Source organism: Carcharodon carcharias, chromosome 1 (genome assembly GCF_017639515.1).
Source record: "Carcharodon carcharias isolate sCarCar2 chromosome 1, sCarCar2.pri, whole genome shotgun sequence".
Taxonomy (NCBI): Eukaryota; Metazoa; Chordata; class Chondrichthyes; order Lamniformes; family Lamnidae; genus Carcharodon; species Carcharodon carcharias.
In genome coordinates, this window is record NC_054467.1 from 91679441 (window position 1) to 91699259 (window position 19819).

The window sequence follows — 19819 nt, forward strand, 5'->3', positions numbered from 1 at the left end:
AATAAAGTGATAACACATTTTATTAATTCTATAAGTATGACATATACTTTTATGACAATGCAAGTCAGCCATATCTCTACACGCAAATAATTAGACATTGTTTATCCATATTATTCAGTGCCTGAGTTAGAAATTGTTCAAGCAGCTTGTGTTAAACGTAAAAATGTTTACAAAATAAAGCTTAAAAGTAGCATTATCTCAAGGAATAAAAATGAGTATTGCCAGTGAACTGGATGACTATAGTGCAACACCCCTTCAGTTATCAGTAAGCATCAAAAATAATCTTCAAAAATATGGAGGTTATTGTTTCAATAAAACAACGCTGATTTAGAACTTGATTTTATTTTATTTCCCAGTCATCTCTGGAGGTTGAAAGGGCACCTCTTTCTTTCTCTGTTGTGGTTACAAGCATTATTTTCTTTAGAGAACTTGTTCTAACATTAGGAACAGTTGCCCTCTAGTGCTGAAAGAGAATATGACCCTATAGTCTGTGCAGGATCGAGGGTATGTTAAACCTGAGTGAAGGGTTAATTCATCAACTCCACAATGCACTGAGTCACCCGTAATAACCATTGCAGCTTTCTCTGTTATTTCTTGAGGAATCCACAGAATGCTGTGTGCTCCATTCTTGCACCAGCTATTAACAAGTCTTGATACCACTGTCAGTAGAACTCGATGCACTTCATTAATATCCTGACAATATTATTTTCTAATAAATTTTAATTCTAACTTTGGAACATAACTTACAAAGTATGAAGTTTAGTGCTGAGATTTTGTAAGAGAGCCTTGTATCATGATGGCTACGAGAGGAAGTTAAGGAAAGGGGGTTTTAACATAGGATGATGTACCTCTAAGTAATATTAGGACAGCCTTTGAAAAAGCTTTCCAAGTTCGTTGAAGAACCAATCCTATCAAATTAAAGATAAAATCTCTGATATTTGTCAGGCAAAATGCAGATTTTTTTGTTTTACAAGTCATTTTTTAATCTATATAAACCAAAGATCATTCATATGCCCACGAGGCCGACTATCTTGGAACTGGGCCAGTACATGAAGCCAACAGCCACAACTGTCCTTGACTGACACCTGATCCAGACAAATGTGCAAATCATTTGAAATTTTAAAAATATATATGAAAATTGCCTGCAGCTACTGACCACACTAAAAGTCTACAGATAAGAATGTGACCCCTGTAATGAGGAAAAGCAGTCCATTTAGTAAGTTATCGTGCAGAACAATTAATTTAAACAGGTATAGAAATGTCACATCCCTTCCTAATCAACAACTTTTCCCGGACATTCATTCTTGAGGCAGCCAACAGACGGTGCTAACTCTGACAAATCTTTGCACATCCTGATTGTTGAATACCAACCCCAAGGCCGGACTTTTACATTTTGACATCCGGACTTGTTACAAGCCAATTGACTTGACTATTACGTTGCCCATGCCATAATGCAGTTGGTATAGACTGGGGGGCAGAAAGGAAGGGATGGTACATTCTTTAGGGGTACCCTGTGCACATTGGCGCACCTCCATCAAAGTAATACACCTCACTTTGTAACTCTCCACTTGGCCTCCAAAAACCATGCCCTCCCACCTTTCTATGGACCCTGATCCCTTCCCATTCATAGCTCTTCTTCTTGAGACTCTGTTTCAGTCACAGCAGCAGACACTACTGTGTTCTCTCGCTACTGGGACTGCTCTGATTGGCTGGCGCCTCCTCAAAGGCAGGACTTCCTGTCCCTGAGGGGTGGGAGTTCGATTGTCAACTTTTTTAAGATTGCACCCCCCCCCCCCCCCCCCCCCCCCCCCCCCCCACCCCCCTGTGTATTATCGCTGCAGGGCAGCTCTTCATAAAACTGTCGACACAATTTGCTACTTGGGCAGGCGGGTAGGGGTGCAGCCAGCAACCTCATGGTTGTTGTGCCAGACAACACAATAGACGGTATCCTCATTGTGAAGATGGGATTTCATCTCCACAAGGATTGTGTGGTGGTCACTCTGACTGGTACTGCCATGGACAGATGCATCTGCGCAGGTAGACTGGTGAGGTTGAGGTCAGCAGATTTTTTCCTCTGTTTGGTTCCCTCACCACCTGCCGCAGGTTTAGTCTGGCAGATATGCCCTTCAGGACTCGGCCAGCTCAGTCATTAGTGGTGCTACTGAGTCAATCTTGGTGATGGGCATTGAAGTTCCCACCCAGATTATATTGTGTGTCACTTTCAGTTCTCCCTCCAAGTGGTGTTCAATATGGAGGAGTACTGATTCATCAGTTGGGCAGGACAGTAGGTGGCAATCAACAGGAGGTTTCCTTGCCCATGTTTGACCTGCTGCCATGAGACTTCATGGAGCCCAGAGTCAATGTTGAGGCCTCCCAGTTCTCTAGTTCTCTCCTGAAGGTTCACTTTGTGTCTTATCAGGCAGATTCTGCGATCGAGGGCTCCCAGCGAGGAATGGTCTGCAAAGGGAAAATGGGCAAAGAAATATGCAGTCAGTATTTCCAAACCTGCATTCCATGCCAGAAGCACTCTTTACTCAGATCGTTCAATTGCAGAATCAGGGCTTATGTGTAACCCTATCTTAAGCCGGGTCTTTATAATAGATTTTATAGTTTAGTTACACAGGGCTCACAGAGGAAATTTTACCCAGTGACTCCTGAGCAAACAGGAATGACACAGTGATTTATTACATGGGTTTAATAGCCTTTAAACTGTTACTATATCTGGCCTGTCCTTCCTTAATGTTTTGTCTATTTCCCTCTAACTTACATTTATAAGGGAGATTATTGAATTTGATGCTTGATGACAGAAATGAATGCAAGTAGCAGAGAGCTCTTAAATAATTATCGGGAGAAATATTTAACTTAGTTGTCCAAGTCAGCTGAATGTTATTTTTAAATTATACAAAGACTTCCTTCAGGATGTGAAAATATCTGTAGTCTACTGAAACCTCTAATGGAAATTTGGAGATGGGGCAGATAGATGTCTGCCTCAGTGCCTCACTCCACAATGGTGCATAAACCTCATATTTGTAGAAATCTGAATTTTAGATTCTCCAAATTCTCATGATCCACCAAATTAACTTCTCCTTATCCTTTTAACTGGCAGTCATATTGAGATCATTTACAGTGTGGCTGCTATTGGGAATTTCATGCTTTCTGTCCTTTCTGCACAAAGAAAACATAAATATTTTTCATAGATCACACATCAAGTGACAAGGAAACATATTCTCAAAAGTCTGTTTCCTATGGAGTTTGCACAGAATCTGTAGCTCATTGTTTGCTCATTGCCTACAATATTTGAAATTGCTGCATCCCTCTTTGTAAAGTTTGAGCTATATTTTGCCTTAATGGTATCGAAAGATAGACATGGTGAGTAGAAGTGGTGATAGACTCTTCTTCAATATCAGTTTTACTCACAGTTTAAAATGTGTGAATTAAATAGCAAATACGAAACAAGCCCCTACTGCACCCCACCAACATCTCCACACCCACCCCGCCCTACCAACAAATGACCTGCTAACTAAGTAGTAACTTTGTAGGCCATGATAAAGCCTTTGTGCTAAGAAACAAATATTAGTTTACGCAGGGCGGAAAAAAAACACAAAAAGGAGGTAAATTCTTATGGTGAATAGGGGAATGGTAACCATTCGAAAGAAAGGCAAGGTCAACACAGCTAGCAGCCAGCCTTGAAAAAATAAGCATTGGCGACCTAAGAGGGATGTGACAAATATGGTCAAAGCACCCTTATTAATCCTAGTCCCGATATCAGATTTTTCGTCTGATTTTATTTCCCAATATTAACTCCCCTCATGCAACCCATCTCCCATTGTCAGTCCTCCTTACTTGACTAAAGCCCCATTGGAAACTTACAGCAGACTCAATGGGCTGAATGGTCTCCTTCTGTGCCATATAGACTCAATGGGCGGAATCTTCCCCTCCCGTCAGCAGCGGGACTCAAGACAGGTGGGGGAGCAAGATTTGGCGAGAGGCCAAAAATCAGAATCTTATTTACATGGCAGCTTAAAGGTGGGCTGAGTGCCCTGCAGAGCTTGTTGGAACTCCATTTGCATCTCATGAATGCTCATTAAAAAGCCAACACATCGGAATCTCGTTAAGTGCCCGGCTAGCAGGAATTTAGAGCATCACTTTCATGACAGTTGCACCTGGTGAGATAGATCTCTTCCTGGACTCTGAGGTCAGTAGATGCTTCTCTCGCCTTCTTTTTGCACTGTCACTGAGAAATGTTGGCAGTCTGTAGCATAAGCTGCGTCAAGGCTGAGCACAGGGGTGGGGTGAGACCAAGGCAGGACTGGGGAGGGTAGTCAAGCAGCAGGGCGGACGAGTGAATGGCTGTCCAGGTAGCTGTTTAAATATGGCACCCGGACCTTAGAGCCTATACAGTAATGGCAAGGTAGATTACATCCTCCCTGCCCCGCCATGAGATTTGATTCGCGGATGTATAATTAATGAGCTGAACAGCACAAGATCCCACATCTTCAGTCAGCCCACTGTCCAGCAGAAGTCACTCTGACTTCTGCTCCCACCACTGGACTTAGTCTCCAGAACAGAAGATTCCTCCCCCCTATTACTCTAATCTTTTTATATGAAGATATTGAGCATATGTAGGATAAGCTATAAGTACCAGAACCATCTTAGATAGAAATGGAATCAACTAAATTTAAACACTCTAATGAGTGAATTTGTATTGCACTTTTCTGTGTAACCTCATGCACTGTGTTTTCTTTATTCTATTCATATTTAAAAAGTGCTGGCATGTGTGTCTATGCCTGATGTTGGAAAAAGTTGAGAAATAGGTTGCTTTTCTTCTATGTATAAATCAGGACATTGTGTTGATGATAAATGTGTATGAAACACATAAATATACTACGGGATAAACAATTTGAAAGGGACACACTGATGGAAGTGCTTTCACCATCAACAAAGGCAATGTTCTTTTCCTTCCTTTCTAAATAAAACACTTAAATTGCGTGATTTCCAGAAACCAGGTGGTCAAGTACAAATTGTAAAGTTAAATTGCCATTAAGAATAATCCCTTTGGCATATTGTGGGAGGAATAAGTATGTTTAATATTCTTTTGATGGTTCTTAATTGGCCTGTGCTGGGCAAAAATGTGGAATACTTGTACTTTATTAAAGTAGCTTGATCTGCCTAACATTTTTTTAATACTTTTTCTGCAGAGTGGATCTATCTAATGGGAATTCCTGGCAGACATTTTCTGCTGTGAAGGTAGTTCTGCCCATGTTTGGTACCACTTCAAACAAAGATGGAACAATGTTCAGATTCCGGTAAAAGTGATCAATGATCCTTCGTGTAATCAGCTGCAGAAACCCAGAAGAGAGTTGAGCCAAGTGCTTCACCCTGTCAGCTTTGATGAAGAACAACAGTAATTGTTTCTGCAATGGTTACATGAGCTGCAGTAACATACTGGCAGAAGTTGTTTGCATTCTGTTCATTGTTGAATCATAGAAGGGAACAAAAGCAGGAAAAGGTGACAAAAAACAAAACATGAATTTTTTCATAAAGTTTCGTAGGCATTTGCGAAGGATGGTGATCTTACTAGCCGCCTTTTGCATGGTGAGTGTTATTATATCAGCTTATTACCTATATACAGGCTACAAACAAGAGCTGGAAATTTCTAAGCCAACTCCAGAACAAGACTGTGGAGATCCCAAACTTCTACCATACAGATTGTTTGAAATGAAAACTGCAAAACCGATTGACACATCTAGAGCAGACCCTATGGTCCTAGTATTTGTCGAGAGTCAATATTCACAGCTGGGACAGGAGATTGTGGCAATTTTAGAGTCAAGCCATTTTAAACACCACACTGAAATTGCCCCTGGTAAAGGGGACATTCCTGCCCTAACAAACAAGGACCGGGGCAGATATGCACTTGTTATATATGAAAATATTTTAAAGTATGTGAATATGGACTCCTGGAATAGAGAGCTGCTGGATAAATATTGTATGGAGTACAATGTTGGCATTATAGCATTTCACAAAGCTAATGAGAATAGTTTACTGAGCTCACAATTAAAGGGTTTTCCACTGAACCTGCACACCAACCTTGCCCTCAAAGATTGCTGTATCAACCCACGATCTCCTTTGCTGCATATCACCAAAGCTAAAGAAATTGAGAGAGGCCCACTACCAGGAGAAGACTGGACTGTCTTCCAGTCAAATCACTCCACCTATGAACCTGTGTTACTAGCCAAACCAAGATCCACTGAAAACATTCTACACCAGATCGGCGATGAGATTCTGCACACCACTGTGGTTCAGGATCTGGGGCTCCATGACGGCATTCAGCGAGTTCTCTTTGGAAACAACCTGAACTTTTGGCTGCACAAACTTATTTTCGTTGATGCAATCAGCTTCCTTTCAGGGAAAAAGTTGACACTGTCTTTGGAAAGGTGCATTCTGGTGGATGTTGATGACATATTTGTTGGGAAGGAAGGAACGAGGATGAATGTTAATGATGTAAAGGTAAGGCCAATACTTAAGTGCATGTAGGATTCTGCCCTTGAGATTTTTTTTTTAATTGTTTACATTGTCATCTGATTAAAAAAATCAATGAAGCTATTCAATACATGCTGTGTAAAATATTTCTGTGAGTTCAACACAAAAGAAACCTTTTAGAGTAGAATGGTAACTTTTACCTTGAATAAAAATTCCTCCCATCAATGAGTTTTGGCTGCTACAACCATTAACTGTTGCTGGAGGATCAATGGCTCATTGCTTACAACGTTGATAATGAAAGAACCATTTTTCCAGAATATTTTTCTTTTTACCTTAACATGTTTTGCTGACAGAACGTGTTGCATAAAGCAAGATTCATGACAGTTCCTCACTGATGAATAACATGATGTAAAGGCTGTGGCTAACAATTATCCTTGGGACGTTGAACCATTTTAGTTTTTAGCTATGTGGAGGTGGGAGTGAAATTGGACCTTGTTGCACTGGTTTAATGAGGACCAATCGCCCGCCTATTATAAAACCCATCTGACATTTGTTTCATTGATATCACCTATGCAAGAAAGACAAAAACTTATCTTAAGGTGGCTGTTCGATTAAATCAGGTAATCTTTGAAGGAAATTCCCCGAGCAGATAAAAGTGCCCCACATGCTGATCTGGAAGAAGCCAGGTTCAACCCCTATGTCTGTCCTGAAGTAATTGATTTCAGAGCGAGTAGTGTTAAGGGTGCTGCAAATAGCCTTGTACATCTGGAAAGAGAAGGGTCAAAAATCAGGTAGAGGTCCCACTCCTTGGGCTGAATTTTACACAGTAAGAGCCAAGAGTGAGCGTGCCTGTGCTTGGTCGGCTCACCCCACAGCCTTTTAAAAGGTCAGCAGGCCTTTAATTGGTTTGAGACGGGACTTATAAACCTATGAAATAGGAGCAGAAGTAGGCCATTTGGTCTTTCGAGCCTGCTCTGCCATTCAATAAAATCATGGCTGACCTGCCTGCGTTTCAAATTTCACTTTCCCGTCTACCTCCGATAACTTTTGATTCCCTTGCCTAACAAGAATCTATCTAACCTTCCTTAAATATATTCAATGACCCACCTTCTGAGGCAGAGAGTTCCAAAGTCGCACAACCCCCTGAGAGAAAAAAATTCTTCTCATCTCTGTCCTAAAATTGCGACCTCTAGTTTTAAAACAGTGTCCCCTAGTTTTGGACTCACTCACAAGAGGAAACATCTTTTCCATGTTCACCTTCTCAAGATTGTTTAGGATCTTATATACTTCAATCAAGTCACCCCTCACTCTTCTAAACTCCAGTGGAAACAAGATCAGCCTGGCCAACCTATCCTCATAAGACAACCCACTCATTCCAGGTATCAATTTGGTAAACCTCCTCTGAACCGCCTCTAACACATTTACATCCTTCCTTAAATAAAGAGACCAAAACTTGAAAACTGCAGTATTCAAGATGCGGTTTCACCAATGCCCTGTATAACTGAAGCATAACATCCTTAATTTTATGTTCAATTCCTCTTGTAATAAAGGATAGCATTCCATTAGCCTTCTTAATTACTTGTACCTGCATACTAACATTTTGTGACTCACGCATATGACTTATACCCCCAACTGAGAGTAAGTCCCGTCTCTGAGTGCTGCCAGCCAATCAAATAGCCAGCAGTTCTCTTGTCCAAGCAGGGCACCACTGCGATTGATGGTCACTGCTAGGACTGCACGCCGTCTCCTGAAGAAGCTATGGACCCAGATAAAGGTAAGTCCATGGTCTTGACAGGGCCACGACTGGCACGACCTAGCAAGAGGGACTGTGGGGCCGGGATTGACAGATGGGGTTGGAGAGGGGAAAAGCTGGCAGGGAGAATACCTGGGGAGATGCCTCTGGTGAGCACCCCAATGTGGCCACATTGTTGCCAGGTTTCACCTGGTGGCGTGGACAATTGGCGTCAGCTTCTCTCACTGTGGGCAAGATCCCAGCAGTGGAGGGAAGAGGTCTTTAAGTGGCCACTAATTTGTCACTTAAGGCCCTGAATTGGCCCAAGGGCAAGCAGGCCTCCCCATGTCTCTCCCACTGAGCAACATACCCTCAGGGGCCAGGAAGGGGCAGGAAATGGGTACGGTGCTGCTGCCATGGTGCCCAATTTTACACAACAGTAAGCTGCCAACCCCCCATCTGCCCTCCCAGAGAGAGTAAAATTCAGCCCCTGATGCTATCTAGAGAACTCTGCTTGGATATGTGTGGATGGTGATATCTGCAGAGAACCCTGCATGTGCTGTCGTAGTAGTCAAATAGTTTGTCACAACCACTAACTGGACCAACACACGAGAAATGATTGTTTGAGCCTTGTACTAGCGAGTAACCAGCATTTTTAGAATATCTTCAGGGATGGAAGATGGATGAAAAATACATGAAGAAGGAGAAACAATCAGTGTGATAATAGTGCTCCAATGTTTTTGCAGCTTTAAAGTTTGATAAGACCCATAGACAGATCTTTAGGAGCTGTTACATATTTTCTTAGTTATGTCCTCAGGTCATCATCATTCAGCCTTATTATTCCACATGGAAAAAAGGTCTTCTACTGCTATTCACCACTGAGAAGCCATTTTGAGAAACCATTTCCAACTGATCCCATGTGTTGTCCACTATTTTCATTTAGACACCTAAAGTTCTAGTCTAACTGGTTTGTGGTCTAGTTCATCTTCATTTTTCATTGGGGATTACATTTCAACAACTAGTTGCCACAGGTTTGTGGTTTAAGAGTATTCTCAGGTTTTTTTTCAATCCAACCCAAATTTCTCCATTTTGTTTACTTATCTGTTATTTCCCAATTGGTTTGTCTCCATAGTTAATCATTTATGATGGTCTTTGGTAGACATTTATTGTTTTTCACAGTTTTCGTTTCTCTCCATTATTCTGCACTGTGCTAAAGCACCAATTTGACCTTAGTGTTAAAAAGTGAAATTTGAGCCTAGGTTATGATTTACCTTGCCTGCCCAGGAGTCGGAGGATCAATTAAGGATGAGGTACCTGGAATATGGGGAGAAATGAGTGATTGTGGCAGAGGGGCAAGACCCCTAGTGGTGGTGAGGAATGACAGTCTGGGCAGATGGGAGTCAATCCTGGGGTCGGGAGGGAAGGCTTTAGGCTTTGGAAGGAGTATTCAGAAGCCTTGGACAGGGGATGGGGAAGCCTTAGGAAGTTGGACGTAAAAGGCCTTGAGAGGGGGAAGGCAGGAGGTCAGAGGCTTTAACAGGGAGGAAGCCTCAGGAGTGGGGAGGAGGTCAGTGGCCTCGGGGGAAGGGGTTGGGGGAGGTCAGTGGTTTCTGACGAGGAGTAAATTGGAGGCCTTGGTAGAGGGTGGGGTAGGTCTGGGTACAGCCCAATTCTGAATGGTTGCTCAGAAGAACAGGTCACATCTAACAATTAAGTAGGTGTAAAGTACTTACCTCCTGGAATGCCTTACCTGGCTGTCCGTAGTTAAATCAAAAAATTAAATAACAATCCCACTATAATATTCAAAATGCCAGAACTACCTCCTCGGGTTGTTCACCCGCCCACTACCCCGCTTTGTTTAAAGCCGGAAGTGGGCGGGTTAGAGTACATTGGTGTTGGGGTTCTGATTTTTCAAAATTTAAACCTCCACCCAATTTGACCCACTTGTATTTTATAGTTAAAATTCCCAATGTGATCTTTCCAGATAATGGACTGGATTTTAATCCTCGAGGTGGGTAGCGGGAGTTGGGAAATTCCCAGCTCAGGCTGCCCGCATCAGGAGAAAGTGCCAGAAAGATGGGATTTTCATTGCTCAGGGGTGGGTGTGGGCTGCAGTTGGGCTACCTAAGCTGGAAAAAAAATTCAGAGGAAGCCGTAGAGGCTGCTGGGTGGTGAGGCAAGCTGTTTAAAAGGCCTGCCTTGGTGTTGTGAGGTTTCGTCCTAGTTATAATGAAAGAAGTAAAGCTCTCTAGCCCTCATTCCCAAACCCCTCATCACCTACACACTCCTCATGACCCATTCATGTCACCTCATGGCCCCTCCCACCCATCCCAATGGCTCCTCATGCCCCATGCCAAGCTATGGCCCTTCCATGCCCATTCACCCACTATACACCGTATATAACCAAAAGACCCTAAAATGACATTAGTATATGTAAAAGAGCTTTTTAGAAAAGTCATTCATTAATAATTTTCCAATTTCTTTAAAAAAAAACTCCTTTTGACTATAGCTCTCAACCATGCACTATCAGTAGCAGAAACTTTAAGCACTTGAAACCTCTTTATCTTGTGTAAATAAAACATTGTGCAATTGACAGAAGAGATCAGAGAGCCAGAGCTGTCAATCAAGTAATGTTTTCTCTGGGGGGCCGGTGATTTCAGTATGCTAATGAATTTCTGGACTCTCATGATGCATTCTTGGCATAACTTCATCAGTTCCTCCATTTTTTGTTAATGATGCTTCCAAGGCAGCTGAATTTATCTATGTCCTCAATTGGCTCTCCGTTTACCATAATCCTGTCATTTTCAGTATTGCTGATGTGCATAACATTAGTTTTGTCGATATTGAAGACTACATTTGCTGTTATTGCGGCTAGTGTCAGTCTTGTTCTGCATATGTTGTTACTTATATGATAGAAGGGCAATGTAATCGATGAAGACTAAATTATCCAATTGGCTATGCCACTGTATGACAAGGCTTTGTCCTTCACGGTGTCCCATCCAACACTGAGAAGAACATCAAAAGCGGCAACAAGCATCCATGTCCTAATCCACTTTCCCCTAAAGGGTTCTTTGAGGGTTTCATTGTGTATTATGTTGCATGATGGATTTTGGTATGCTTTTTAGTTTATGGTAATATATGGCTCCAGTATTCCATAGCATCACATCAACTTTCCAAAGATATTTTGATGTATACTATCAAATACCTTTTCAAAATGTATGATTGTGAGGCAGAGAAAGGAGTTCCATTCAACTGATTGTTTCACTGTGGCAAAATGCACATATGGCCATTACATGTTTTGTGTTTTTGGAAAGCAATCTGTTCGACTCTTTGACTCTTGTCAAATTTTGTCTTCGGTTTTACAAAGGTAATTATGTTTAAAACTTTCCCTGATACAGAAAACAATATGATGTATTTCACTTACTTAGATCACCTTTCTTTGATAACGTTATGATATAGTCATGTTTCCATTCTCCAGCCATTTCTTCTGTTTCCCATATCTTCTTGAAATGCTGAAGCAGAATTTTAGTAGATGCTTCTACTTCTATTAGATTACCCTCTGGGCCTAGTAAGTGTCAGCTGTGTGGCTAAGTGGTGACACTTTTGTTTCTGAGGCAAGATTATGAGTTCAAGCCCCACTTGACCATATAATCTAGCTGGCACTGCTGGAGGTGTCAACTTTTGAATGAGATGTTAATTCAATATGAATGTCAAAGATTTCATGGCATTATTTGAAGGAGAGCAGAGGAATTCTCCTGGTGTCCTGGCTAGCATTTATCATTCAACCAACACCTAAAATAGATGAGTTGGCCATTTATTTTAGCACTGTACATGAGACCATGCTGTGCAGGAATTAGCTACTGTATTTCTTACATTACAACAGTGACTGCCCTTCAAAAGGAACTTGTTGTAAAATGCTTTGAGAAAATTTGAGGTTGTTAAAAGCACATAAATTTGAGCTGTTCTTTCCCACTCTTCAATATCCTTGATTTCTTCTGTTAGATTTTTTTTGTATCTATCTGGAAAGAGGTTTCTGCTGATGGTATGTCTGGGGATCGGTTAGAGTAGGTCAACTTAACAGTTCCTTGAAATATACTGTCCATTTTTTGAGCTGATTGTTTTATTTTATTCATGTGGTTCCACTTTGTTCTTCACTGGCTTGTCTACTCTTTGACACATCCCAGCAAGTTTCCTTGCAAGATTGTACAGTCCTTTCATGTTTCCCTGTGTCTGATTGTTTGGTGAAATTTCCAACGAACATTCTCTGATCGTGTATTTTGCTTCTTTCCAGTTCTTGGTCACCTTTGAACATAAATGTGCTTTTCCTTTAGTTGTTCTTGTTGAGCTATTATTGAAGGCTGTGTTTTTTTTTTCTCTCTCTTCCAGTTTCAATTTTTACAGTGTTTCTTTTGATATCCAATCTTTGTACTATCTGTCTTTCTTTCCAGAGGTTTCCATGCATGTTTCTTTAGATGCCTTTGTCATTTGCTGTCTTGTTCGAGAGCTGGTTCCTCTGTTTCTTGCAGGTTTTAAAAATATTATTGGAAAGGATAAGTTCATAAGTTTATAAAAACTAGGAGTGGGATTAGGCCATTCAGCCCTCAAGACTGTTGTGCTATTCAATAAGATTATGACTGATCTGATTGTGACCTTAACTCCACTTTCCTGCCTACTCCAATAACCCTTGACTCTCTTACAGATCAAAAATCGGTCTAATTCAGCCTTCAATATATTCAATGACTGAAAGAAGAAATTATCCTCACTTCCATCTTTAATGGGAGGCCCCTTTTTTTTAAACTCTGCCACTTAGCTCATGACTCTTCCCCCAATGGGAATCATCTTTTCAGCATCTAATCTGTCAAGCCCCTCAGAATCTTGTGTTTCAATAAGATCACCGCATTCTTCTAAACTCTAATATGTATAATCCCAACATGCTCAACCTTTCCTACACCTTCATCTTAAGAGTCAGCCTAGTGAACCTTCACTGAACAGTTTCAAATGCATGTATTTCCCTCCTTAAGTAAGGAGGCCACAAGTGTACACAGTACTTCAGGTGTGGTCTCACCAATGACCTGTACAGATGTAGCAAGACTCCCCCGCCCCCTGCCACTTTTATATTCCATCGTTCTTTCAATAAAGGTCAACATTCCATTTGCCTTCCTAATTACCGGTTGTGCCTGCATGCTAACTATTTGTCGTTCGTGTACCAGGACAACTAGATCCCTCTGTACCACAGCATTTGTCATCTCTCTCCGTTTAAATAATATTCTGTTTATCTATGCTTCGTGCCAAAGTGGACAACCTGAATTTTTCCCACATTATACTCCATCTGCCAAATTTTTTCCCACTCACTTAATCTACCTATATCCTTTTGCAGACCATTTGTATCCTCCTCACAACCTGCTTTCCTACATACCTTTGTGTGGCCCACAAATCTCGCTTCAATACAGTCAGCCCCTTCATCCAAGTCATGAATATAGATTGTAAATAGTTGAGGCCCCAATACTGATGCCTGTGACACTCCGCTAGTTCCAGTTTGACCAGCTGAAAAATACCCAGCCTCCACTACTGTCTATGAAAGAGAATTCCAAACACTAATGACCCTCTGAGAGAAGAAATTCCTCCTCATCTCCATCTTAAATGGGAGACCCCTTAATTTTACGCTGTGCCCCTGCCTCCCAGTACTACATTCCACCATGAGGAAGAACATCCTCTCAGCATATAAAAGCAGTAAAATCTTGCTACAATTGCACAGGACATTGATGAGACTACACCTAGAGTACTGTGTACAGTTTTTTTTTGTTTCCTTATAACAAGATGGCTATAGCTTACATTCAAAGCCATTCAGAAAAGGTTCTCTAGGCTATCTCCAGGGATGAAGGGGTTATTTTATGAGGAAAGGTTGAACAGGTTAGGCCTATACTTATTGGCGTTTAGAAGAACTGGCTTATTTATTTGTTTCCTGTTGGTTAGCCAATCCTCTATCCATGTTAATATATTACCCCCAACAATAAGAGCTCTTATCCTGTGTAGTAACCGTTTTATGTGGCACCTTATCAAATGCTTTCTGGAAATCCAAAACACTACATCTGCATGCTTGTTACATCCTCAAAGAATTCTAATAGATTTGGCCAAATCAATTCCCCTTTCATGGAACCATGTTGACTTGCTTGATTGTATTATGATTTTCTAAATGCCCTGCTACTATTTTGTTAATAATGGATTCCAGCATACTCCCAATGACCAATGTTAGGGTAAGTGGCCTATAGTTTCCAGCTTTCTGTCTCTGTCTGTCCTTTCTTGAATGGAGGTGTTACATTTGTGTCTTTCTATTCCATCGGGATCTTTCTAGAATCTAAAGAATTTTAGAAGTTAAGACCCTAGGATGCAAACCATGAGGTCTAGGGGATTTGCCAGCCCTTAGTCCCATGATTTTTGCTAGCAATATTCTCTGTATTAATTTTATTTGATTTAAGTTCCCCCTTCCCTTCTGCTTCTTGATTTTATACTATTATTGGGAGGCATTTTTGTCTTCGACTGAGAGGATAAATATAAAGGGCAGAATTTTACAAGTCAGCAAGTGGGGGTGGGGCCCTCTCGCTGACTTGTAAAATGGCGTGCAGTGACATCAGGGGGAACTCCCAACGTCCACGGGCGGGATGAGGTTTCATGTAGACTTTTAAAAATTTTAATAAAGGTTTTGTAAAAATTATGGACATGTCACAACTCATGTGGATTTGTCACATGAGCGACATGTAAGGGAAATTTTATTTTTCTATTTTTGTCTTTTTTACCTTTACAGATGATCTCCCTGAGGCTGCACTTAGCCTCAGAGAGATGGATGCGCTCTTTCTTGCGCATGCACGAAAGAGCGCACTCTCGATTTTGGGATTTCCCCCCCCCCCCGCCCCCCCACCCATACAGGAAGCGCATAGCGCTTCCATGTGGACATCATGTAAAATGGTGGCGCACCTCCGATCGGGAGCGTCGATCGGAAGTGCGCCTGTACGCGCTTGCCTATCAACCTCCCCCCCAACGGGGGGAAAATTCAGCCCAAAATATCCGTTCAAATTCTCTGCCATTTCCTTGTTTCCCTTTATTAATTCCCCAGTCTCTCTAAGGGAACAACATTTTAACTACTCTTATCCTGTGGAAGCTTTCACTGTCTGTTTTTATATGTCTTGCTAGTTTATAGACATACTTCAATTCCTTCCTCTTTATTATATTTTTAATCATCTAAAATGTTTCCAATCTTCGAGCCTACCATTTATTTTCATAGCATTATGCGTCATTTCTTTCAATTTAATACCCCCTTAACTTCTTTACTTAGCTATGGATGGTGCATCCATGACATAGCATTTTTCTTATTCAATGGAATATATCTGCGTTGTAAATTATGCAAGATCTCCTTAAATTTCTGCCACAGCTTCTCTACATCTTTCATTCTTACCTATTTTCCCATTCCACTTTAGCCAACTTTATTTTCATGCCCTTGTATTCGCCTTTAGGTAAGTTTTTCTCACCCTCAAATTCAATGCGAAATTCTATCACATTATGATCACTCTTGTCTAGAGGATTTTCTACTCCAAGATCTTTAATCAATCCTCCCTCATTACACATTACTGGGTCTAAAATAGCCTGCTGCCTGAATTGGTTTCTGAATGTATTCTAAGAAACTATCACTAGTGGACTCTATAAACTAATCCTTCATATTATCTTTTCCAATTTGATTTGTCCAATCCATGTGAAGATTAAAACCAGGATCATTTTAGTACCCTTTTTTAAAAGCCTCCATTATTTCTTGATTCATACTGTGTCCTGCAGTGTAGCTACTGTCATGGGGGCCTATAAACTACTCCCACCAGTGACTTCTTTCCTTTGCTATTTCTTATCTCCACCCAAACTGATTCCAAGCCAAGATCATTTCTCACTACTGTACTGATCTCATCCTTTATTAACAGACCTACCCCATCTCCTTCTCCTTACTTCCTATCCTTCCAAAATTTCAAATACTCTTGAATATTCAGCTCCCACACGCGGCCCATTTTGTAACCATGGGCATGGTCATGGTTTCAATGGGTGGGGGGGCATGTAAACTAGAGCAGGTGCCCACTCCACCACCTTCCCACCCACCTCTGAGCTCACCCCCATAATATTCGGGGTGGGCGGGTGCTGAAATTGGTAGCCTCCTTTCCATATTTTAATAGATAATCAAGGGTTAACTAGTCTTGTTACTAAGCCAATTGACCCTGATAATACACTGCCAAACGTTTGGCATGGGCAGTTGGGCAGGAAAGGCAGCCCAACTTTTAAAATAAATTCTTCAAAGGGGGGGAGGAGGAAGGCAGGTTCCATCTTCAGCGGCTGCCCTTTACAGATTGGCAGAAGGAGACCTACCCACCTGCTGTCTTAAACCCACCACCCGACACCCCCACACCCAGCCCCTAATCTGCCCCAAACCTTCCCTGCCTCAGACCCCATACTTATCTATTCCTGGGGATTAATGGGCCTTCTCTGTTTCCTTGTTGCAGTCCTGGCAATGCCCACTAATGCATTGCCAGGACTGATGGATCTGCGAATCAGCCAGGCTGGCTGGCATGGTGCCGGTCAGACCGGCTCCACACCGATTTTTGCTGCTGGGGGTGGTGAAGCATCTGTTCCCCGCCGATGCCCCCAATCGTAATATTCAGCCTCATGCCTCTGTAACGGTTATCAGTCATACACATTTCTTTCTATTTGCGCCATCAGTTCACCCATATTGTTATAAATCCTGCATGCATAAAGAACTTTAATTCTGTCTTATTACCATTTTTGCTTACTCAGACCTTATTTGTTGGTGTACTTTTATATTTGTTTGCTCTGTCCCTTCGTGACACACTCTGGTTATCATAACCCACATCTCTACCATTCATTATTGCCTTGTCCTTCCTCTTTAACTTTCCAAATCTCCCATCATTGTGAACCCTCTTTCTCTCACACCTCTCCCACCCCGCCCTTAAAACCCTCACTGTAGCCTTAGTTATATGCTTCATCAGGACACAGGACAGTTCAACTGAAGACTGTCCCAGTGGTACAACACCCTCTTTCCCCAGTACTGGTACCAGTGTCCCATGAATTAAACCCCATTTCTCCCACACCAAACTTGGAGCCATGCATTCAACTCTCTGATCTTATTTAGCCTATGCCAATTTGCTTGTGACACAGGCTATAATCCAAAGCTTATCACCTTGTTGTCCTGCCTTTTAATTTAGCCCCTAGCCCTTCATACTCCTTTAACAGAACCTTTTTCTTGGTTCTACCTATGCTGTTGACACCCACATGGATCTCAACAACTGAATTCTTCCCCACCCCCTAAAAGTTGCTCTCCAGCCCTGTGAAGATATTTTTTAACCCTAGCACCGGATGGACAATACAGCTTTTGGGACTCTCTTCTGCGGAGAGTAGCGTATATCCCACTAACTGTCCCATACTATAACTGCATTTCTTTGTACTCATCTACTTGAATGGCCACCTCCACCATGGTGCTTTGATCAGTTTTCTCATCCACTCTGCAGTACATGCTGTCGTCCACACAAGTTGCAAGAACTTCAAACCTGTTGAACAAGTACAAGGGCTGAGGCTCCTCCATTGCTATCTTCTAGACCAACATACCCGCCTCACTTGTAGGCACACCCTCCTGTTCCTGACCAGGAAGCAGCTCTGAACTACTTGGACTAAGTGGTATGACTGCCTCCTGGAACAAAGTGCTCAGGTAACATTTTCACTTCCTGATGCATCACTGCGTTCGAAGCTTGGACTCCAGCTCATCAGCTCTGAGCCGAAGTTTTTTGAGCTGCAGGCACTTACTGCAGATGTGGTTGCTGTAGATTGCACTGGTGTCCACCATGAGCTACAGCTGCAGCACATCGCCTGCCCTGCCATCTTTATTATGTTTTATATAACTAATTAGGTTTTAAGTTTAGAAATATCACTCAATGATTATTTGAAGTTAATTAAGTAGCTTAACTAGTTAAGCTATAAATTCAATACAACAGTATCAATACTAGTTTAGACTCCTGCCTCAGTTTAGACAGCAAACCTTAAAACTCACCAACTAATCACCTACCTGCTCACTTAATAAATGCCTCTGGGCTTCGGCTCTCAGGTCTCATTGTCTACGGTTCCCCCTCTCAGATCATTCCTTGTTCTGTAAAAGACCCGAATAACACATCTTCCTTCACTGCACCAATGCCAGCTCATCACTCATCACCCTTTGCCCTTACACCTTCCATGCCAACTCACCCTGCATTCACCATGTGAAGACCTCAAATGCCATGCTGAGATGAAATAAAGTAGTCATAAGAATCAATTCAAGACTTCACTACATATAAATAAAGACTCCCATTCGTAAAAGTCCATTCAATACATTAAAATCCCTTCAAGTACTTACTCCCATGTAAAAACAAACATTTGTATTCATAGCCGCATATTAAAGACTGCTAATACCTTAATAAACTCTTGGAGCTGTTAATAAAACTGTGAGCTTACAGCCACCCCCCACCCCCACCACCACCACCACCACAACACTGTGATAATGACAAGTGTTAGAACAGTCAAGCAGTATAATGATATCAGGCTTAAGTCAACAGCTATTGAAACTGCAAGCGCCATTTTTTTTCAACTTAGTGGCACAGTAGGCTGATTTTTAAAAATATTTAAAGAGCAGCGAACTAAAATAACTTGACAGCTTGACAGTTCCACTTTTTATGCACATTCACATCTACTGTTAAAAATCACAAGTCTCACGCTATGGGAAACAGACCTTGTTCCAGCAATAATTGGGTCTGTTTGAACTTTGCACTGAGTTCAAATGGTCCTGTTGGGTTCAGATTTCCCATATGTGAAAATCACATCCCTCCCCCTTACCCATACTGGCGAAAAGAGGATCTGGCAAAAATGGGGCGGGACTTCCAGATACATGGTCCTGGCATCATTTTAGCTAAGGCATGGATTCTCCATGCATCTGTGAAAATTTGAGCCTGAGTGCAACCCATGCACCCAAAAAGGGGAGCAATCCAATTTTTAGCCCTTTTAAATTTAAAGCTGCAATTATGGCCTGAACTTTCCCGTCAACGATTTTGTGGCAGGGTCTGCTTGCCAACAAGAAATTGACATGGGATGATGTCGGGAGGAGCCCCCAATGTCATCCCAGTCCCTTTAAATATTTAGGAAGGCAGGCTGACAGTGAAATCAACTGTCCGCCTGCCAACCTGTCAATGGCCAACTGAGGTTATTGACAAAGTAATTAAGATAATTAAAGACCTGCCCATCCAACCTTAAGGCTGGCAGGCAGGCCAGGAGCCCCAGTGGGCTTTTGATAATACATGAAACTTCATCCGCTGGTGGGATGAAGTTTCATGTCTGTTTTTAAAATTTAATACATTTTATGTGATATTTGATTGGCCCGCCCACTCAAAATGGCGGAGGGTCGCGTTTTGGTGGCAGGGGTCGTCTGTCCTCCTGCCGCCGAGCTGGTGGGGCCCACATGCCCACTAAGGGCAAAATTCTGCCCTATATATAAGTAGTAATTTGAGACTGCATCTGCTCCTCTTTTCACCCTGATGTCTA

At 41.9% G+C, this 19819-nt stretch overlaps 1 protein-coding gene across 1 annotated transcript in view; it reads left to right on the forward strand.

The window, feature by feature from the left end:
- The first annotated feature begins 5526 nt into the window (after positions 1-5526).
- The window catches only part of ndst3 (N-deacetylase/N-sulfotransferase (heparan glucosaminyl) 3), a 256590-nt gene continuing 242297 nt past the window's right edge, over positions 5527-19819 (forward strand). Inside the window, exon 1 of the mRNA XM_041180735.1 lies at positions 5527-6507. Coding sequence (XP_041036669.1) covers positions 5527-6507 — 981 coding nt within the window. The remainder of the gene's footprint in view (positions 6508-19819) is intronic.